The sequence below is a fragment of the Contarinia nasturtii genome, unplaced genomic scaffold (assembly GCF_009176525.2).
Source record: "Contarinia nasturtii isolate CC-2019 unplaced genomic scaffold, AAFC_CNas_1.1 Cnas_scaffold_695, whole genome shotgun sequence".
NCBI classification, from domain to species: Eukaryota; Metazoa; Arthropoda; class Insecta; order Diptera; family Cecidomyiidae; genus Contarinia; species Contarinia nasturtii.
Window position 1 is genome coordinate 4,649,686 of NW_022198046.1, and position 24,000 is coordinate 4,673,685.

At 34.6% G+C, this 24,000-nt stretch overlaps 1 protein-coding gene across 1 annotated transcript in view; it reads right to left on the bottom strand.

Moving 5' to 3' along the window:
* LOC116340829 (protein O-mannosyl-transferase TMTC2) overlaps positions 1–24,000 on the bottom strand; it is a 133,575-nt gene that overhangs the window by 109,164 nt on the left and 411 nt on the right. Inside the window, exon 2 of the mRNA XM_031767528.1 lies at positions 22,731–23,310. Within this exon, the coding sequence (XP_031623388.1) occupies positions 22,731–22,753 (23 nt within the window). The 5' untranslated portion in view covers positions 22,754–23,310. The remainder of the gene's footprint in view (positions 1–22,730; positions 23,311–24,000) is intronic.

Below are 24,000 nucleotides of genomic sequence, written 5' to 3' on the forward strand. Positions count from 1 at the left end.
TCTCTCTCTCTCTCTCTCTCTCTCTCTCTCTCTCTCTCTCTCTCTCTGTATGTTACGAACCGATAAAATAAATCTCGTGTTGTTGCATTTGGTCGACTGTTGACACCATATCGTATTGGCTCATTCAACTGAACTTGAAAATTATCTGTAGAAAGTGCAATCAACCTTATAAAAGCGGTGTTAATTTGCTCGTTGAGCTGTAAACAGTCTTGTTCTTGTTGCATTTCTATATCACGGACCTTTTGCCACAAATGCTCTTTTGCATTGCCCTTTCCCCCCATCCGCAAATGGATATCATTTTTCCATCGGTTGATATTCACTTAAGAACACGCTACACTGAACCCTTGTGCTCGTATCGTATCGATATAGCGATTTCATTCACGTTTATCAGTGTTCGTCGGTTCTTTCGCCATATCGAGTTCGTTCGATTTGTTCGTGTATGAGCCGCGTCAGAATGTGCGCACGCTAAATCACATATAATTGCACGGAAAGTGTACAAAGAAACGAGAGAATATAATTGTAACAGATATTTGCCTCGTATCATAAATATATATATATATAAATATTGCCTGTTATACGATTTCGAGCATCAGCTGGTTTGTCCAAGTGCTTAGGTTATATCGAGAGCATTGCAAATCCAATGGAAATATAAAATGCGCGACAAAAAGCAATAAAGTGCAAATTTACGGACATTTCGTTGAATGAAATGGTCGAACAAAAAAATGCATTTCAACAAAAATACACACAATTTCAGGTTTTGATAGCAAATAAATGTCCTTGTGTGTGTGCGAGCTTGTGTAAGAGTAACAGAGTATTACAACGTGTGTCTTATACGATATTACACACTGGACATCACTTCGCTGTATAAAAGGAACTGAAAAGATGGCAATAAAAACTTGTTCACAGCCTAATTTTTCTCTTACTTTTTCTCCGTCGTTCGAGATAATATTGGTACTTTGCGGTTGAAACCTGGACGCATAAAGTTCAAGAGAAACGAAGGAGCCAGAAAAAAAGCGAACCAAACTCGGTGAAAATTACAAATGTATGGAAAAAAATACAATTGAGCAAAACAATTCGGAACTTTAGCCGTAGCACATCGACAACGAAGACTGCAACCTCATTTGGCTTGGGATAAGTTGTTCTCCCTCTCTCCATCGCATTCGCACTCCCATGCACCCGTATATACATTTTTAATAACAGCAATAATATTTGGCTGTTCATTTTATTATGAAAACGTTTCGCGATTCGCAAAACTTTTATTTGTTAAGTTTTTATTAAGCCAGTTGAGAGTAAAGAAAAAGCCACAAAAAAGGCGAAATTAAAACCATCGCATTCTTTTTTCTTTTCCACTGCTCCTGTTGTTATTGTTGTTGTTGTTGTTGGTGCTATGTAATTTGCCTTCAACATTTATTTCGTGGTCGAGCATTCGACGTCTCGAAGGGAAATCTTCTTCATATAGGCGGCAAAAGTTGTGCCCAGCGGTACAAAGCGGAAGCATTGCCAATGGATGCGTCCGTGTTGTGAAATGAGACAGTTGTCCGTATATACTACTGTCTCGAACGAATTCAAAGCTCAGAGGGCGATACGTTTATTGCAAAAGTTTTATTTTTCATTTCACAATTTTTTTTTCCCTCTTCGGTTTGTTTCGCTCGGTTTTGCGGTGTTTTAACATGAAACCATTTTTATATTAACTGAAATCCCACCTCAAACCATTCAGTGGTCAAAGAAATCCTTGTGAGCAAATTGGCTAGAAAAAATTATGCAAACTGTACCCACGTTCGCCTCTCAGTTTATGAACGTTTTGATGTGGTAAAATACGATTATAGCAAATGGATTTGATTTCAATGAATAGCATAATATATTAGATGAGCAATAGTTTACAAAGCGGACCAAATCCAGAATGAATCTCAAGCGAATTATACTCGTACAAGCATGGTGTTGGTCGGCGTTTCTCATTTCATGCGTCGGACAAATTTTCCCTATCTGCCATGAATGTGAAAACAATTTATTACACTTCATGCTGCAATTTTTATAACGAACGTTCTATTTACACAAAAACGCCATAAAATATTAATAAAGTACACGTAGCTGGAAAACGCTGAAGAATTTTTCATCTTGTTTTTTTTTTTTTGTTGGTTCTTATTTTTTTCTTTTTTGTTTACATACATTTTTCTGAAGCACAGTGGCCAAACTGTACATTATCGTCAGAGTGTGGGTTTTGTTGGACGCACCGTGTAAAATTCAAATCATCATTTCTTGTTGTTTTTTTTTCTCTCAAGCGCACTGAACATTTCCAAATGCTTTTGTTAACCAAATCTGACGTTATAAAACTAAAACCAAATAAAAATCAAAACAAAAACAATGAAAGCGCCTGAAATAAAAATCTGCGAAAATAATGAAACACCGACAAATTCGACGAACGTATGACCCGAACGAAATTCATTTTCTGGATTTTCATAAGTTCTTTTATATAAATTGATGTGGTTGAAAACGCTGATGAAATGCGAAACTCTAGCATTTTTCCTCATTCAACTGACAGTTTGTTATGTGTGGGCTCAACGATTCGGTACCGAAGGATTTTTTTTTCATAATAAAAATAAATTGCTTTTCAAATGTGGACAGAATGGCCCGGTACAAACAAATCGGTAAAAACATGCACACATAAAAAGAACCAAATAAAAGGAAAACAAAAAATCCGTCGTATTTTTTTTTCACTCTCATCGGACCGGGCATCGTTACTAGCAAAGCCGAAAAACCGATGGTGAATGAACGCAACAAAGAAAACGACTTTTTGCCTTTTAAAAGTGAATGAGTTTCTTCTTTTCAACATATACGCGAGTATGTGCGTAATTTAAACTCTCGCAAGCGATGCAAGAGAACATCATTAACATTAATAAATAAAGAACGAAACCGAATACGAAGAATAACGGCAAAGTGAAAAAGCTCAGTTTTCATTTGAAAGAAATTTCGTATATTTTTTTGAAAATAAAGGCCATGATAGTCTATGTGGTTATAAGTCGGTGTTGGCAGATTGCCGAACGCACTTTTATACGCTTTGTGAGGTCAAGCTTTCATTTTTAAAATGGAATTAACCACAAAAAATCCACTGAACTTCTTAAAGTTGCATTAAATCTCAAAGCAAATCCATGCACATACATTCATTTGGCTGCCTACTGCATGAACAAGGGAGAGAGAGAGAGAGAAAACCATCAAATTTGTGGTATTTTCGTATCGTGATCGAATCTTAAATATTTATAAACGACAACTGAACTGAATAGCGCACAGCGCATACTGTTTGAATTTCATTGGAATCGCATTTTTCAGCGCTTACAGCTTTTCTCACTTCCTTTTCATCCTGAAATCGGTGATGAAAATCAAATATACCTATTGAATATTTTAAAAGCAGCAAAGAAGCCAAAAGTGTTTCTCTTTTATTTTGTACATTTTCAAAACGAATGGCACCACTTTGCGAATGACCACAAAATGAAATGAAAGAGGAAAAAAAACCATAACCCAAATTTATACGTGTATGTATTTTGGCGTAAGAAGAGAATTTATTTGTTTTTTTTTTTCGCATTGGAATCAGACAAAAGTTTTGACTTTCTATAGACATGATGCTTCATCTCATTCGTTTGATTTCGTTGATGAGTTCTGATCAAAAGACTATATTCACCCATGTCTTGTTTTTCAGTTGAACGATGGGCACAACTAATCTAAAAGAACTTAGGTATAAATAACAAAAACCGGTGAATTTTCATACCTTTGCCCATTTTGAGCGTTCACAAACTTTGGTCAGTCTTTATGTTTATCGACATGGTCTTTGGATTCTTTTCATTCGTCCATTGGTTTACTCTCTTTCTCTCTGTGTATTCGTTTTACTTTCAATTTACGCTTTATTTGATCCAATCAAGAAATTTGTCCAAAGATGTGCGACAAAAAGAAATACATGAGAGTAGGAGCAGTGTTTGTGTTAAGCCAGAACAACCAAAAGCAAATCGATACATCAATGAACATTTGAAGAAAAAAGAAAGCGGAACCAAAAACTTCCTCCCGTTCTTCGTTGAAATTCTTTTACACAATCTCGAACTTGTGACTGGAATGTAATATCTCCTTTCTTCTCGTATTGATTACGAATCAAAGATAGCAGCGAGTGAAAAGAAGTCGCACAGAAAAAGCGACAACCAACAGATGAAAGCAGAGATGGAGAGTTTCAAACATATTTGGCAGTCATTTAATCAAATATTATGAATGGAAGTATTTCAAGCAGATTTCGCTTCGAGTTAATGTAAGCTTTGTGCCGGAAAACTTTGTGCTGCGCGCAAGTAAAGTTCGGTTTCGGGTTTTTTTTTATGAGCGGTTATCGTTATTTCGATTCAATGTGAATCTAATGTGTGCTCAATAGTATTATAGCATTTGAACGTGTATATTTCATAGAGACAAAAATTAAAAAGGAAATAATGATAACATTTTTTCTTCGGTTTACTTCCATTATATGCACAAATAAGACGAGAGAAAGAACGAATGAAAGAGAATAATAAAATATTTATGCAAGATTTTTGTCGGCTTTTTGTTTTTGTACAAATAGATTTTGAGTGCTGAATGAAATTCCCTCTGGTTTGTTTGAAATGAATGCGTTCGGTGTATGTGTCCCTAATTCGTTTGCTTTAGTCAAATCGTATAAGAAACGCGTTATTGCATTAAATTCGATTTATTCATGATTTCAAATGCTTATTATCGTACGAAATATGAAATCGGATCGGGAGAGTAAATTCGGAATGCCATCATCAATGTTGAAGAAGCACTTGCCGGTGTGCTATCATTTACGTTATCATAACATTGAGAAAGAAAACACACAAAAATCGCTCGAGGCTATTAAATGAAACGGAACATGAAACGTGTTCAGCATCTAATTTTAATATCATCCATTTCAAATGTATTCGCATACAGAATTTTGAATCACGTGCAACTTTGAATGTGCGATGGACGGAATTGCAATTGCAAACAACACACAGACACACATACATATTCAAAGTAGCATTGAAATATAACGGATGGATACTAGCTGAAATTGCATCGACTGAAAAGACTACCACTACTCGGATAAATTATGCGAACGAGATTTCTCGCACATGCATATAATACGGGCAAAGTTAAAATAACTTCCTCATCAACATGCAACTTGCTCTATTTGATTTGTCAGTCTCTAACTTTATGCTGATGAGTTTACACATCTCGGTCGATGCTGATGATCAAATATATGGTATACAATCCGAATTAATCCAGTCGAAACGAGCTGCATTCGAAGCACAATCCGAACTTGCATAATTATACATTATACAAGCATAATTGTGAAAACTCATTACCGATTTTAACCAAAATGTTGTTGAAACGCTGATATTTTTCGTTGAAGTCTTTCTCTCCCCCCTTCTTTCTTCGTCCACGTCTCCCTCTCTCTCATTTGATTTTGACGTGCACGAATAACGTGTGTTCTGTGCACTAGAAATCAATAGATTGAAATGAATCTCGTGTTTGCGGTGATGTTGAACATCGACTAATTTATATACGCGTATAAAACATAATTAAGGTCATATATTATGTATGTGTAATTAATTTAAATGAAACGTTTTTTTCGCCGCTCAATAGAGTATATCAGCATGATTGGGCTGGCATTGCACGGAAATCGATTGTGTATCTCTGACACTCAAGCAAATGATACAATATTCAGCATATATTTACACCTGCAAATGAAATGAACGCATCACACGAAAACTTGTATCCGGTCAAATGAGCACAAATGAATACACATCACACCGCCAAACAACATCAATTTGGGAAAACCATTTCCCATAATTTTAGCTGTGCATATATCGTTCAATGGTTCCAATTAATTAAATGCACATTTATAAAGTATGTCAAAGAGCGTGGAATCAACACATGTTAATTGAACTTAATTGAAGCAGAAAAAATGCACACCTCACTGATAACGCTCTTTCTCGCCTCTCACAAGAATTTGTTATGCGTATATGCGTAATCGAATTTAACAACATTGTACCAGCATTGAGGGACGAACAAAAAGAAATTTGCAATTTTAATCTATTTTGAGCACACACACACACACACGTGATTCAACAACAAAGTGACAGAGAGAAATGGTATTTATTTTTAATTTGATTAAATAAACCACGACAATTTGCGATTGTAATTTTGTCAAAAGATGCATTTATCAATGATTGTAACAAGAATGTAAATTGTTACGAATTCCACTGACAATGACACTAATCTTGATTCAAATTCTCCGATTCTAGATTAGATAAAATAACATTGTTCTTTTTTTGTCATTTCGTTTGAAACCTTCATCATGCCAAAACTTCGAATTCAATTCCAGTTTAATTAACTTTATGCGCGCCAGTTAATTTAATTCGTAGGATATATTCGGAATCAAACTAATTGATACACATACGCAATGAAACGTTTGCATTCGATGAACACGGGAATACAGCCAGAGAAAAAAAAAAGTTGAATCGAGTGTAAATGAACTGGTTCTGGTTTTAAATCAATTGTTTACAAAAAAGCATTTATACTCGATCGGCACACTTTAAGCGATCAGACCGAGCGCATTCGCGCACGCGACTAAAGACCTCCAGAACATAAACCAAAAAGGTAGAGGAGAAACAAATGGACGCGTCTAATGTCACAGAAAACACGAACAAATATATACAGCACATAAAATACCATAAACACCCCATCACCGAAATTGTTTTGAAATTGACACAAATTATACAGCTGAAAATTCTCTTGTGAGTGAAGTATTTTGTGTTCTTTGCCATTTGCCAGCGTTGAGCACAAATGTCGAATGGATACTAAACAGCATACTACAACGATTTGGTTGTGCACCACTGAGCAATCGGTGTGTTTTGTTTGAAATACATTTCGTTTTGTTTCTTCTTGTGTTTTTTTTCACTGTGTGTATCGTGAAATTCTCTCTTTCCCTCTCTTTCTCTTCCCTTGACAAGCGAGAGTATTCGGCGTGTGTTTTTGTACCGTTTACGTTTACTTTTTTATTCTTCTCTTTTTGTTCTTTTCATTGTTATTTTATGGTTCGTTCGCCTGGTTTTTGTTTTGGCGTGCAGCAGTAGCAGCACCAACACAATACGATATAATTTTGTTTTTCTTCGAATTATGTAAATTGGTTTCTCTCAGCATGATACAACCACCGAGCGCATTACCACCCTGCTCTCTGCTCTCTCATATGCTAACTCTCTCTCTTGTTCACTTTGTTTTATGTTGGCATTTTGTTGAACTTGTGTTGTGTATGTCATTCGATGTATTTGTGACTGTGGGAGTACGTGTGTGCGTAAGAGTATAGGTATGAGAGACTGTTTATAGACGCTAAAGTCATCCTGCGTGCATAACATTGAGAATGTGACATTTTGTGATAAAAATAACACCGTCAGCATCACGGCAACCGGGAATCGAATGTAATCAACATTGATGTTGAAACGAATCGGAAATATATGTGGCTCGAATGGGCTCGAATGGCTTTTGTCACCGTCAAAAATTCAATGAATTATATATACATGTACCGGCAAAGCACTGGAGAATTCGAATGTATCACTGATTAATGGCTTAAAATACGAGTTTGACAATGACTATTATTCTTGGTAGCATCACTGAAAAGCTCATTCAATATTCGCTTCGTCCCTTTTGTCTACTTTGATTTTGCCAATTCATTCAAAACCAAGAACAAAGAAGAAGAAAAGTTCTTTCAAATGTTCAACTGTAGATTATTATGCAAATGATAAGAGATAAAAATATCTTTCTTTTTTTTTGAAATCCAGTACCCCGTTTCTCTCTCTATCTTCGATACGATGCCTAATCGCTACAAATTGGCTGACAATGCAAGAGAATTTAATATGTTTGAAATGCGCTGAAGTGGCTTCATTGTGCATTTCTTGAATAAAAATTATCTTCTGTTCATGATCGATCGAGGCTTTGAGTCGACTTGATGTCGATGCGAAATATTTTTGCCATGATATGATTTTTTTATGATTACAACTACGACAGCAGATATTTTTTTTATGGATGACTATAAAAATTTAAACATAAAATGAATGAAAAATCTTTTCCATTAAAAGTATTACAATCTTTAAGAACAGCAGGCGAATTGCAGAAATTTTAAACGATGAATATCTTTTTATGACGGACGGCTCAAATATTACATAATCCGTTGGCTTAAGGAAATGTTCAATGTTTGTGTGAGCGCGGCGCGCATTACAATTTCCAACTTTGAAGTGAACAATGTTCCGTGAACATTAATGAAACACACTAACAACAATTGGACTAAGTGTAAAACCATGAGAGATCCGTACTGAATTAACAAATATATGTATATATGCCAAGATTTGGTACAATGTACGAATTAAGTTTTGTGTCATTAATGCATGGAGTGGAATTCAGAGCCAGTGCTCATCAAAGTTTAAGGTGTGCTTTTGTTATTGTACTTACATTGTAACAAAATCATGTAATATTTCTCTCGGTGAGCATGAACAAATGTGCCATTGGTCGAAAACAGAAATTCTCTTTCATTATGCCTAATGACAAATGCCATTGCCAAAGCACTCACCATTTCTCTGTTAATATTGTTTCAAACGATGATTTTCCGAGAACTGTTTTTTCTCCATCGTCATTATTGCAGCATTCAATCCACTCTCGATCCCTCTTTTACCATCTACTGGTACTCCAACGAAGAGAAGACGAAGAAAACATTTGGAAGAGATGGAATGAAAGGCAAGCCAAACCGACAGTGAAATGTAATCAAAGGCAAATGATCATCTTATGTTTGCTAAGATGTTTTGGGTTATCAATTTCATTTTACCACAGAAAATCTCTTGAATTTGACTTGCATGCTGTTTACTTTCTACGAGGAATTGTTTGTTTGTATATGGGAGAGAGCGAGACGAAGACATCAGACCATTAGCATTGAGATTATCTGCATCATGGCGTGTGTTTGGGTGGTTGTTTTGAATGGATGTTTTATGTCAAAATGCGAAATTCGGTCAAATTTGACATTCGCCTTGTTTTGTCTATGCGTGAGTGACTGCGAGTGAGTGTATGCTGTGTGTGTGTGAATTTGTAAATGTTTTCGCCAAAGAAAAGCGACAAGGGTGGTTTTACTTGAATTAACAGCATCAAAAGGCACATCGTCCAAAATGGCAACCATATAATGCGTAAATGCACAAAATCAGCAAATAGAAAATATACATAACGCGCCAGCATAACACGCCATAAGCTTTCGAAGCGTTAAATAGATGGCCTTATATATTATGTTTGCGTTGATTCACTTTTATTGATTAATCTACACCAAACAATCTTCTTCATTCACCTCACACTCTTGTTCACTCATGTTTTGAGAGCATTTAATCGACAAAGAAAAACAAAATCTGTGAGATTCAATCTGCCGATTTTTTTTTTCTGCTTCAATTTCTTCGTCTTCGTCAATTTTTTTTTTTGCTATGTTGGTTGGCCCTTCGTCATCCCCCACACATTTTCAGTTTCAACAAATACATTTTCACTTACGCTTCATAAGACAGCAACAGCAGCTGGAAGACGTCGTACGCGCTGCTGCATGAATAGAAAGAGCAGCAAATGCCATTCAACAGTCTTCCAAATAATCATTTCATCTCACTTTTAAAGACGCATTACACAAATTAGATGAAAAGTTTTGCCGTATCTCTTCGTATCGTACATTTTTTTTTCTTCTTCTTTGGTTTCATTTTGGTGCAGACGATGATGCCGCACATTCGTTTGGAGAAGCGAGCGAAGGGAAAAAGGGAGCGGAGATTCATTAATTATGTTTGTTGTCGTTGTGGTCTTTGCTGTATTCTATAGCCACAATCTCAATATCATTTGATATTGATAATTTTAGCCACTGGACAAAACCAAATGGATCGAGATAAAGTTCTTTTGCTCGCATTTATTTCAGATGTACATTGACGGCATAAATCATTTCGAAAATTATTCGTAACGAACGGCTTATTTCTTGTAACTTATCACTTTTGAGAATTGACGTTAAAATAAATTCACTTTTTGGCTAAAGCCACCAAAAGCAACAGCAACCACCACAGAAGCTAATGTTTTTGAAATTTGTGTATAATCCTTATCGCTTGAATTCGGTCGTCTTTCAATTTTATCATGTTTCAACATCCACGATCCGAAATGCTCAAGAAGAAATTTAAATTCAGAGACAGAAACGTTTCCGCTAGAAAAATGCTTAAGCGTTGAAAACCAAAATGAGAAGAAGACATGCACAGGGAAAAGGCGAAGTTTAGGTCAGTAAGAAGTTGTCTAACTGTGTGTAAATTCTTTTTTTCTGCTCCATTGCGCTCGCATCTGTAAATTAAAAACAGTTGTGCCTCGAATTGCGAACATAATTATGTGGATATTTTTCTTGTTGAATTTCTTGATGTTAAATTATTATCTTCGCGCACACTCACTTTCAATTTACTCATTATGAGAGCGTAAGAACGAACGAACCAATTTGCATTGTTTTACGTTCGGGAAAAGTTGGGAAATTTTCCAAAGAAATAGCAAACAAAAATGAAAAGAAATGTTCATAATAAGAGTAATTAGAGAAAACCGACCCTTGAGATGCTTTCGCCGAAAAATATTGGTCGCACAAGCACATCATCTCTCGCATTGTTGTTGAAGTAGAGAAGAGAACAAGATGCTTTCGGTTGCAAAATGTTCGGCTATCGGTGGGAGCAAGTGAGCGCAAGTACATCGAAGACAACAGAAATGAAATGAGATGAGATGAGAGAGGAATGGAGCGAGCGAAAGGAGAAAAAAAGGAAAAATGGAATGTTAAATAACAGTAGAAACTTTCCTTCTGGCAATCTTCCTGTTCTTCGTCGATATAATAATAATAATTTTTGGCGCAAACACCATCAACATCAACGTTGTACTAACAACGCGTTGCTTCCTGCTCTTTTGCTTCTTCATCTTTTTCGTCATTTGAACTCCCTATTAAATTTTAATTAAAACTTATTTGCGCGAAATGCTGTGGCTCTCCCAATCGGTGGTATAATTCGACTTTTCTTTCTATCTTCGTCTTGATTTTGCTCCGCTTGCACATGCACGTCAGCATATCTATACATATATGCTTGAATTTTATGTTTGTTGCCAAACTCAATGTGCAAAACCATATATATACATAGATATATATTTTATTTTGGTTTTCATTGGTTATGCGAGCTAAATTTCTCAACTTTTCCATTTCTATCTATCTCTCTCTCTTTAGTGTATACACAATTCACATGTATAAATTGTCTATGAAAACAGTTTTGAATGTTCTTTGGCTTATTCTGTTGTTCGTACGGCCAACACGGATTCACGGATTAAACTAAAAAAAAGTTCGCTCTTTTTACTGTTTATTTCTTGTGCGTTGCACTTTTTTCTGTTTATTTTAATGAATTTCAGTTCTTGTTCTGAACAAACCTTCCAAAAACCTGCATTAAATTTGCTCATTTTCTTTCTCTCATTCATATTCGCGAGCGTTCTCATTCTCTATCTTACTATATCTGTCTCATTTGTTTCAGTGTTTCAAAAACTTTGTCCGTTTTTTTCATCTTTCCGAAATGCTTCGAATCAGCTCTCTAGAGCCCCTTGCTCTCTTCTTCCTTGCTTGCGCGCATACAAAAGTTATAACAATCTTAAGTATGCTTCCGTGTATAAAATGTGAAATGTTGAAGTTTTGCTAATTTAAAGTATAAACGAAGAATCTAATTGAAATTGAAAAGAATCAAGCAAAATAATAAAATATGAGTGGATAAAGGAATGCAAATGCAATGGATTTGTGACGAAACTGTATGTTTGAATTCTCTTTCTCTCTCTCTCTCTCTACCTCTCCCTCTCTCTTTCTCTCTTTCTTTCTCTTTCTTTCTCTTCCTTTTGTCCTGCCCAAACTTTTTCGCTCGCAACGAATTCGGACGCGAAATTTTTCACACCGAACCAGAAAGTGCCAGAAAAAGCGTAAAGATTTGATTGATTTTTAAGTTGAGACAATTTAAATTGAGCAAAATAAGAAGCTGAAAAAACATGTGAAACTTCATTGGATTCTCTTCATTTTTGTGCACGTATGGAGAAAAGTTTTGATTCAATTTTTCATTTTCACTTAACCAGATCATTTCTATGCAGTCCAATGTTGCGATTTTGTCACTGCATCTAACACATTCAATGTTGTATACTTTACATTGTCGACAAACAAAAATTACTCATTGTTTTTCATGTGCAAACTTTTCCATCATTTGCACACAGTTTGTATTGTGTATGCGCTATTTGGAAAATGAAGTAAACGTAAACAACAAATACGGCACAGTGTAATCGAAGGCTGTTCGTCGAATATTTATTATCATTTTGGATACATTTTTAAATAATGCGCTTGAAACGGCCTCTATTTCGAATGAGTGTGTTACTAAAGTTAGATAAAGAGAGAGAGTGAAAATTTTACGAGTCATGAAAACAAAAGCACGCCAAAATTTTCAAGTGATATTTCATTGTCGGCGGATAATAACATTTAGAAGTTTCATGGGAGGAAGGGCGAACGAGCGAACGAACGAATTGTTTACAAATTGTGTTGTGCAAATAAGCATAAATCTTATACTTTGTTTATTCGAAAATATGCTTCGTTACGACTGTTTCCCTGTATATAAATAGGGTGATTCGCATTGCGTGTACCAATTTTTTTGTACTTTCTAGTGGGTATGGTTTATCAAATTGTGCATAATTTTTCTTAAAAAACAATTCGTAGCACCCTGTTTTAATGCGTGAACCACATAAAATCGCCACCACCGTCACCCAAAAATTCAATTTGAACTTTATTATTTCTATTATAATATTTGTTTACATACAAACGGTAATTTGTATTCTACAGTGAAATGTTGCCGATGGGGCATGTGTGTGTGTGCTGTACGCGCGCACGCGAACCATACAATTTTGTATACGTGTGATGTGCAGATAACGAGCACACGCCAAATCGCATGCGAATAAGCCCATAAACTTCACAATAGTTGATAATTTATTAGTGTTTTATTTGGAATGTGCTAGTATAAATGGTAGTGTGATGATGAAAAAGAATATGGGAATGAGGAGCTTTAAAATTCCAAAATATTGTGGTGTTGATTCTCTCAATTTCATATAAATCGATAATCGGCGTCTGTGTTATGCCATCTAGATTCAAATGCACACACACACACAGAGATCGAGACAATCGAAAAGTTTATCGAAACAGACACAAAGCGAACATAATGCACGTGCCCATTGTTCCAGCTTTTGCCACTGTTTATTTTGCCATTCTTCGTTTTATCTACTTTGTCATTTTGGTATTGTTTTCCTTTTTTATAATATGTACTGTACATCGCTCACAGCTGTTACAAAATTTATCCCCACACACGTAAGCAACTCAACTCCGAATATCCATTACAAAATTCCAAATTACATTTTCAACTTTGAATTTATCTTGAGACAACTGGAAAAACGAGGAAAGAAAAACTTTATGCTTATCAATACAAAATACGCGTGACATTGTGTACAAAGTGTTTGTGTTTGTGAGTTAGAGAGAGAAACGATGGAAGCAATACAAACGGAAACAGCAGCAAAATGGTTCACATTGTCTGAATAGATTGTCGAAGAAAAAGACGAGAATTTTAATTAGATTATCTTATTGTGACTTTTGTCTGCAAATAAATTACAATGAAGGTGAACGCCGATTACTAATCACATAAAATCTATACAATCAATAAACGGTGCACAAGCGTTTGTCGCATTTAGCGTTTAAGTGAGCTTCATCATTCACATGACGATCATCATTCGGACCGAATATATTTAAGTTAATACAATGAATTTTACGATATATTGTAAAGTCACATATTTCACCTTCACGAACGTTCCAAGCTTTTATTACGCATGAAACATTTTTTCTCTCTTTCCCTCTCTCTCGCTCTCTCAAGCCGATTTAGATTCATGAACGGGCACGTGCTTTGAAATGTATGTATGTTTTTATGCAATGATAATAATAATAATTCATCGAAATTCGTTCGTACATTTCTCATTTTCTCAGTTTGAAATTAAGTACTTTTCCGCAAGGCTCTTTGTCGATTTTATTGCTAAATCCACTACATTCCCTGTACGAAACTTGCATTTCAGTGCGATGCGATGCTTTGTGTCATTGAGCATGGAGTAACCATTTTTCACTCAACCGCACCGTATCTTGAGCACAAAGTGCACGCAGCAACAGCAACAGCGGTAGCGACAACTTCACCATTCTCTCTCCCTCTCACACACTTTCATTGAGATTTATGATTTTTAATTTTGGCATCAAGTCAAAATGTGTAATTGCTTTAGCCTCAACCGTAAAAATGAACGACTTTACTACCAAATGCCAACATTGTTCTTGATGGACAACTGTTTAGTATTTATTCCGCTTACTCTTTTTTACAGACACACACACCCACAAAAACAGTTTGGCAGCCGGCATTGAACGTGGTGCATTTGGTTCCATATTTTCATTCTCCTCGTTCGGCGAAATTGTACGTGCCTTTATTTCATGACGAAATGGCAAGTGGCTATAATAATTGGAATGACAAGGGCTTCCGTTTTGTTTGAAACTATATAGTATGCTGCCACATTGATCCATGCTATAATCCATGCAACGATTTCATTTCAACTTTTGGTTACGACTCTACCAGTTGTTGAGTGAATGAGAGAGAGAGAGCGCACGCGAGAGATTCTTATTGTGCAATGTATTCAGGAGGTATATGGTGTTCAAATGAAACGGAAATTCGGCCTGGGTCATGTGCTCAGTGTATGTTCGTGACTTGTTAATAAGCAATTGTAGCAAAGAATTTAATCTTTGAATACATTTGTTCGTTTTTGGACTGAGCCTCAAAACTTTTGACCTCTATCGCTTTCTCTCACTCACTCTCACTCACTCTCATTCCCTTTTTGGATCGTTCGCTGAACACGGGTCTCATATATTACGCCGATTGAACTTATGCACTGCTATGCTGCTGTATTTTTCAACTGATCGAACATTTTGGCGTAAAATACTTTGTATTCACGTCGATTTACAAACGTATTGGAAATAAATCAAAGGCAACATCGAGTTGCGCAGTTTAATCGATTTCGTTTAGCAGGCAAAGCTAAAAAGCTGCAGAGCGAAATGCGAAAGAGCAACGTAAGAATGTAAACATTGAAAATGAGAACTTCAATTTTCTCGTATTGGTTTAAAGCTATTGATTTTTGCTTAAAAAGTAAGGCCCAAATATGTCAAAAGTTCAATTATACCCCTCAATCGAAACGTCCTTGTAATCATACTATTTTAATTGCATGAAAACGACGAAACTGTTGTGCAATCACCTTTGCGTGCCTGTTTTCCTCTTCCTCTCGCTATATCGAGAAATCGTTTGAGTTATCGATACCTTTTATGTTCGCACTAAGTTTCAATCATTTTGGCTCGTTCATTCATTTGCAGTGGATGTACGCGCTTAACAATATCGCAACAGCGAAACTTTGTGTCGTCAACCGTTCCGGTGTGTGTGTGTGTTATACGTATCGATTGAACGACGACGATGATGATGATTATTATGAGTCGTGAAAAAGAAAATTGTTGGAACGGGGAGATGATTATTCGTTTCGTAAATTGAATGACTGCTATAAAATGGAATCTAAAAACGAGAATTGCGCCAGAAATGAAATTGATGCCGAAAAAATGACGAAAGGAACATCGTAGAAAAGCAAGGTGAAATAATGAATTAAACAAGAGCATCCGGCGTTTGCTGTACGCACACACTCAATGTCACATACAAGCGGTGAAGTAAAAGGAAATTTCATTTTATCGGGTGCCAATTGAATGATAAAAATGCTGAAATGTAAATGCTCGGGTATTTTTCATATCATTAAAATATCCACGATTCAACATCGGTTAATATTAAATGTATTCCGCTCTTCTTTTTTTCCTTTATCCTTCGTTTACTTCGATTTCAATCTCCTCAAATCATTCTAAAAGCCAAGAGATTTTTTATTTGCACTCGATCAATTTTTTCCTAATTTATTTTTTTCTCATTCCGCCATTGGATTTCTTTTGCGGTGCTTCGAATAGATTCTATCAAATCATTCTCATTTTTTTGCCACAAAGTAGACGCGTACGCTTTGTAGCATACTCAAGTTCAATCACATTCATCCTGTATTATATTGACACGCAATTCGAACGAACAAGTAGAAAAACAAATACGAAGCAGATCGTCGTATTCTTTTTGTTTACTCATATAGTACTAGAGCGAGATAGAGAGAGAGAGAGATATGGTATGTGATGACAAAAAATCCCATAAATGCAAATAAAATCGGATCGAATACACAAGAACAAATTCATATGCTGTTCCAAACGGAACACGCACAAGTCGCTGAAAATGCGAGACGTTTTTTTTCTTCTTTTAAAAAAATGAGAAAATAGATTGACAGTGAAGCAGCCGCAATATTTATTTACAACAAAGTCATTGTCTTCAAATATGTGTGTATGCGAATTGCTGATACTTCGAATGAAAGGAAGCGAAATGCCAAAAAGTGTGGCAAAAGACAAGAGAGGGGCGCAGGAAGAAGAGAAATAAAGTCGAACCAATTTTATCCTCCGAGTTTTGGTGATATATCCGCGTTGTTTTCCATTGTCACAACCGAAATGGAATAAATGATTGGTACATACAGGCAAGAGCAAAGGTGACACATAGCACGCTGTACCTTTCTAAACATCGTTTACATATTGCATGGCTACATGCGAGTCGTCGCCTACATTTATTTGAAGAAGAAAAAACCGATGCGCCACTGAAGATACAGAGGGAACGAATGAAGAGAAAAAAAAATACAAATTCATGCGCCAGACAATAAGCCACATACAATATTGTTAAAGCATTGAATGAGAGTGACGATGAAAAAGACATGTGAATTTGGCCGTAAATAAATTGAACAGAACTGCGGAATGTAAGACAAAGTAACAGGCAGAAATGGAAACATAGATAGATAGAGAAAAGGCGACCAGAAAACAAAAGAGACAAGAAAAAAACACACATACACACAACAACATCAAGAGAATCTGATTCAATCTATAATACAAAGGGAAGTACAAAACAAGGGTGCATAACGCAATAAATTTCCACACAATATTAGAATTTATATACGCAAAGTGAGTATATGTGTGCTGTGTGCGCTCCATGTTTATATCATTCGTAAGCTTCAGCAACAGCAGCATTGAATATTATTTGTTCGGGGTTTTTACTCTCATCCTTTCGTTTGTTCACTTCGATCTCTCTGTTTTTTCTCCATTTCACATTCATACTGCATGCGAATTGAATGAACCAAACAAATCGTTGGAAACAACGAAGAGAGAAAAAAAACCATTAATAATTTTTTTTTTCGAATCTTTTTGTATAATAATACGGAGTCGAATGTGTTCGGTTAGTCGCGAAAAGCGTTTCATTTTCCATAACATTCACAAACAACAATAAATAAGTAAGAAATAAAGTATACAAATTGTTATTGAAATAATACACACACACAATCTGAGCCGTGCGTACATTGAAATTTTGGAACATCTTCCGCTCTTGTTTCCGTCGTCATTTCCAAACGCTTCGCATGATACATGAAAAAAATACAAAATATTTCCGCTTGTATTATTTACATTTTACACGTTTTTATTTGATTTGGTTTATGATTTTTCGACACACATGTATGTTTCTTTGTGTCTTAAAGTATATTGAATCTTGAAATATTTACAGTATTCATTTCATTTGCTTTGCAAATAATTTCAGCGATTCATTGAAATGTCAAGCTTTTCAGCGGTAACAATTTCATAATGCGTTTCAATTGAACTGAACTTCGACAAATTTATATTCATATCATCTGCTTGAACAATTATTGACACCGAATCGATTGTTTTCAAAAGTGTGAATTATAATTTAATATCCAAGCACATGGTCCCCCACTCCATTCTACGATCAAAAATCAATGGACCGAAACGATATTTATCGTAAAAGATGATTATTGATATTCAAGTTGCTATACTTTTATATCCAAAATCGTAAACCTAAATCTAGTCACATCATCGCAAGAAGTTGATGTCACGTAGCTTCTATTTTATCTCTCGTTTGGGTGTGTAAATTTTCATGAAAATGATTATATATGGCATGGAGCGTACACGCTCCGTATGTTTTTCTACTCTCGAAAATTTTCAATATTGCTCTAGACTGCAGTGAAAAATGTTTTATCGATTTTAATCCACCGTTTCAAAAGCTGATGCTTTGCATTTTAAACACTATGTTGGATGGTTAAATTGATAAATTCACACAAATAACAACTTTATTGCAATCGGTCGATTGAACTTTATTAATTTTTGGCCATAAGATAATGCGAGGTATTACTGCTAAGTTCTCAAAATTTTTCTCGAAAACGTTACAAAGCATTTGTGCATAATCATACGAAAATTACTTGAAACTTTTAAGTTTTTATAATCAACACTATAGTGTTACTTATGAGTTGACCACTTCGAATCGGATTATGTTGTAAGAACACAGCGTCAATTTGCAGAAGTCTTTTTTCATCAAACTTATTTTCCAATGATTGACACAAGTTTTCATTTTACGGTCATTTTATTTAAATTTTTATATTTTATTTCTATGCGAAATTTAATATTGTTCGAGAACGAACATTTTTTTTTGGATTTATGTTCTGCGCTATGTTCGTTCCAAAATTCGTCCAATAAAAATGGAATAACTAATAATTTGTTGGATATAAATTTACTTGTCTCGCATCTAGGGGACGGAAACCATTAGCTTCTTAGTTTTTTATATTTCAAGTAAAAACTAGGAAAATTAGATGAAAACTAGCTAAAACTAGAAAAATTAGCAAAAATTTTTTGATCCGCCATTTTGATATTGTGCCATGATTTGCTGACTAAATCAATTTTACAAGTCGACTATTGAAAGAAACAAGTACTTTATGCACGATTTTGTGTTAAAAAAGAATAATCAAACTAATTTTCACTATTATAAGTGTATATTTATTCAAAACACATAAAAATATGTCTGAACAACAAAACGTCAAAATACTTCATTGTGTCAGTACAATCATTTGATTGTCATTTGACAGAACAAAAAACTAAAAAACTAGCAATTTCATAAAGGAATATTATAGCATTATTAGATTATTCAAGCAATAAACTAGTAAATTAGCTATAAACTAGAAAAACTAGCATTGGTTTCTCTCCCCTAGTCTCGCATTGGACTGTGTTTTACATTGCTTATGCGAAAATATCTTGAATAATTTTACAAAATCGAATGTCACAAATTGACTTTAATTGGCAAGCACATGAAAATGTACTATTGATATTTTGGCCACTTTAGCATTCATAAGTGTATTTATACAACAGAAACTCTAATACTATTAAGTTTGAAACAACCCCAATTTTGAGAATAAAAAAATGGCTGATTCAAAACTTGTTTTAATCTGTCAATCAGATGATTCTAATAATAATACGCGGAAAAATCGAACTTTACTCTAAAATTCGTCGCTCAAATAAATTCTCATTCAATATTCATTAAATCGAACAATAGTTAGTCCGGTAATTTAGATTTTTCCAAGTTTGTCTGAAAATAGACCAAAAATTAAATGGTTTTAAGTGATTTCCCATTGATTGGAATAAACTGTAAGCATTAATTGTTCGAATGTGCCAATCAAAAGTATTTTTATCGTCATTCAAATGGCTCTGTTGAGTCATGTGTTATTTGAAACTTTAATATTTTGTGGACTCAGATCGAGAAAATTACCATTGAATAATTTAGATGTATGCTGAACAAGAAAAAAGAAGAAATTTAACAAGTAAAATCACTTTGTTGTGGCTCCAACGAAAATTGAACTATATTGCCTTGCAAATTTGATAATTAAATTCGAATTTCAAAAAAACAGAGAATTTTCACGAAAAATCCGTAAAATTCTGATTTAATTTGAAGCGGTGCTTTCACGAACATGTTCGAAGTCGAACTAGCATAGAATGGAACAGAAAATCGTATCAGTGAAAACGCTTAACGAAATAGCAAAATAAGTGCAGATGAGACACCGAAGAAAAAAGAATAGAGCACAAGTGTGCAGTGTTTTCACATTTAAATTGAGGTTTGAAAAACGAAATGTGATGCAATGTAATGGTAACCACAGTCGAGACCGCCAAGGAATTGAATTTCCTCGATTTTCATTTTAATTGGAATTAAACAGAGACTCAAAAAAACAGAGAAATATTGAATGTACTTTGCACTTGATGGTTTTTTTTGCTCTCTTTCTCTCTTTTTCTCCATTTCATTTCACTCTTTAGCCAATGTCTTGTTGGCAATTGCGAACGTTGCCAAACGAAATTAAATTCTGTACTGGTAATTGAGTTCACTTGTGTTTTACTTGAAATTGCAAACCAAATACAAACACAACACTTTTTCGTCTCTACGAAATTGGAATATCGACACGAGTTTTTTTAAAGAGTAATTTATTTATATTTGCATTCGATATTATTTTCGTTCGATCATTTAACCAATTCAGACAATGAAACCGTTGACAGTGACAGCGAGACACTGATCCAATGAAGAAACAAGTTAAACGAAATTAAATATTTTTTCGTATTTTTTAATTTGACGGTAAAATGAAATGGAAACCCCGGAAAACGCAATTCAAACGTCGAATGGAACAAGTGTTTTTTGAGCAAGAATGCAAAAAAAAACTATTGAGATTAAAAGAAACAGCAACACGGGAAAAAATGTACATCGAGAAATATCGTGGCAGAACATTCTCCGGAACTCGCAAGTGAATCACACAAGTGAACAAACGGGGATAGCAAATAAAAATAATGAACAAAAGACGAGACGAGACGAAGAAGGCAACAAAATAGAACAAAAAAAAACGCAACCAATGAAAAAGTTAACACTGAAGATAAATCTCGAGACATGAATAACCATTCTCAAAAAGAAAATCGGTATAAGCAGTGGTATAACCAGCGGCTGCTGTTGCATCGACCGTATGTGTGTGTGTATATGTGTACATGTACAAACGATTGCTCGGAAAAATTTCCACCGAAAACTTTTTCAACACGAATAAATCGTTTTAATTTTCTCACAGTAGAATCGTAATTGGAATGAAATTGGATGTTGGAAAGATTGATTGCTTGCGTCTCTTTTTCGCGTGTGTACAGTAGTTTTTTTCGCCTTTGGTTTTTCTCACTCCCAATTCTCGCGCTGTGTGTGTATATGCTTCATTCAGGTCCGTTTCATAGTTTGTTCTTTGGCTTGCCGTTTGTTGGTTTAGTGCCGATTGTATTTCAAGTTTTAAGTTTATCTTCTCTCGTCTGCCCTCTCTCTTTCGACGTTGCATTATTTACGTTTTTTTTTAAATATCTACTGCTGCTGTACACACAAATCATTTGCACGGTATTATTCATTGCGAATGATTTTTTCTCTTCTTCCGCGCATCATTATTAAATTCCGTCAGTGTGAGTGTTTAGTCAATGGGATTATTTTATTTACTCCACTTTTCAATATTTATTGCAAATAAAACGGTTTTATTGCTTTAGCTTTGGCAAAGTGTGCACGCTGAAAAACTACCACCACTCGCAATTGAACACAGATAGAAAAAATCCGTGAAAAAGAGCATCACATTGATTTAATACAATGATTTTTTTTTCTATCTACGCTCACTCTCTGTACTGATTCGAATTGGTTCGTGGTTTGCTTCGAATTAAATGAAAATTGCACAAACACTAACAACGCGTTTGTTCACCAATTGAAGCTTTCCACTTGTGGTTCTCCTAAATAACATCGGAACATGCTATCGATTGGTTTCAAAACAAAAAAAAAATCGAGAAAATATGTTTGAATGCAATTCGCGAGGCGAGAATGTGAACGAACGAGCATATATGAATAAATGGCAGTGAGACTAGTAAAATCCACAAATTTCATTGAGGGAGAAAAACGAAACTAATAAAAATGGTATCTCACACGATAAATCCAATTGAGTAAATGACATTCGAATCGGTAAAGTGTGTGTTGTTTTGACACGAATGGAAAATCCAATGCCAATACTCTCAATGGAATCGGTTTTTATCGGAGCTGATTTTATATTTTATATATATAGATGTGAGTGAGTGTGTGTGCGCTTGTAGATATTGGATTTCGATGAATTTCGTTGTATCAGAACGGCAGCGTTTTATTCACTTCGATAATTATATGTTTAAATGGCGTTTTTATTATGTCTGCTATGTATATGGTGTAAGTTTTTATTGCGGTTTGTGGCTTTCCTCATTTTCATCCATTATCTTATAGTTGGCATAGATTCACAGAAAAAATAAGCGACACACTTTCTACCACAACCGCAGAGAAAAAATGATATCAATAAAAATGTATCGAGTTTGATCATTTTTATATTACATTCTTTTTTTTTGCATAAAATGCATTTTTTTCGGGAAATATTTTTTTGTCACTTTCTAGCCGCATTCAATTTTATGAAATTTCACATTTTTGATTTCGTTACTTGTTTTAGGGAAAAAACGTGCATTTGCCAATTTATATGCAACGCATCCCACATAGATTGAATCAAACTCAATGTCACAAGTTAATTTGAATAAAAGTGTGTTGAACGAAAAAAAATATGAGACTCACCTAGACTTGTTGCGGTGCGCCATGGCTAAAATTCGATTCCAAATGTTTGATAAACCATAGCACGAGTTCCGATTTTTTAAAATTGTGATTGTGTTTTTGACACGTTTATAGTTTTTTTGCTTAATTTTTTTTTTCGGTGTGTGTTATCTTTCAATCCTCCTTCTCGCACTATTTGATGCACTTTATTTTTCGGGATTGATTTTTTCTTCGGATTACTTCACACGCACAATTTTTTTTTTTATTTAAATTTTGTTCAAAAACTTGACGTCAAAAACCAAAAAAAATACCTCACTCATCGAAGAAAAACTTTTTCATCATTTTTGCGTTCACATCAAAAATTAATTTTCGTCGCTATCGGAATTGGAATGTCCTCTCGAAGAGCCCTTATTTTCTTTTTACAACGCAGAGAAAAAAAATTAATTGACAAAATCGGTTCAGGTATCCAATCTCGTTTGTAATCCGAGAGACTTCCTCAAGTATTTGATTTTCGTCGATTTTTTTTTGTATTTCAAGGGATTTTAATTGTCAATTCAATAAAATCCTCTCAAGGCATTCGCTTCAACAAAAAATGTTTCCCCAACTTCAAGTATTCAAAGCAGAAAAAATGTTTTTGTAGATGTTTTTCATGTAAACTGAAGAGAATAAAATAAAAAAATACTTTTTTTATTTTATTTTTTCACAGAAAAGTACGAGAATAACAACGTTCGGCATTTGATGAAAAATGATTATTTATTCAATTTATGAAAATATGAACAAACATTCATTGAATTTAATAAGCATCGTAAAATTGGCACGAGATAATTAATAATGGCAAGGATTTTTCCGATATTCTTCAATTATATCGAAAATTAACGAGAGAAAAATAAGCGGACGAAACAACAAATTGCCCTCTGATGAATTTATCTGTGAAACGGTCGTATCGATTTCAATGTGTGCATGATAACGCATAAAATGACCGATCGTGTTGAAAAAAAAAAATGCAAATGCATGAAAAAAGAGAATATTTCACGCTCAACATAAATTTAATGATTAAATCAATTAAAAATGTGTTCGATTTAATTTGCATAAAAAAACTTATGCATTATTGATTGAAACAATTCGGCTGTTACTTGCTATGAATATATCCGCTTATTTGTTTTACACAACGATTTTCCTCTTTTCATATAATGCCGAATCGTTTGTTTTTTCCCTATCTTTATTTCGGTTTTGCTTTGCAAAAAACTGCAAATTTTATCTTAATATTCAAAAAACAAGCACTACACAAAACGTT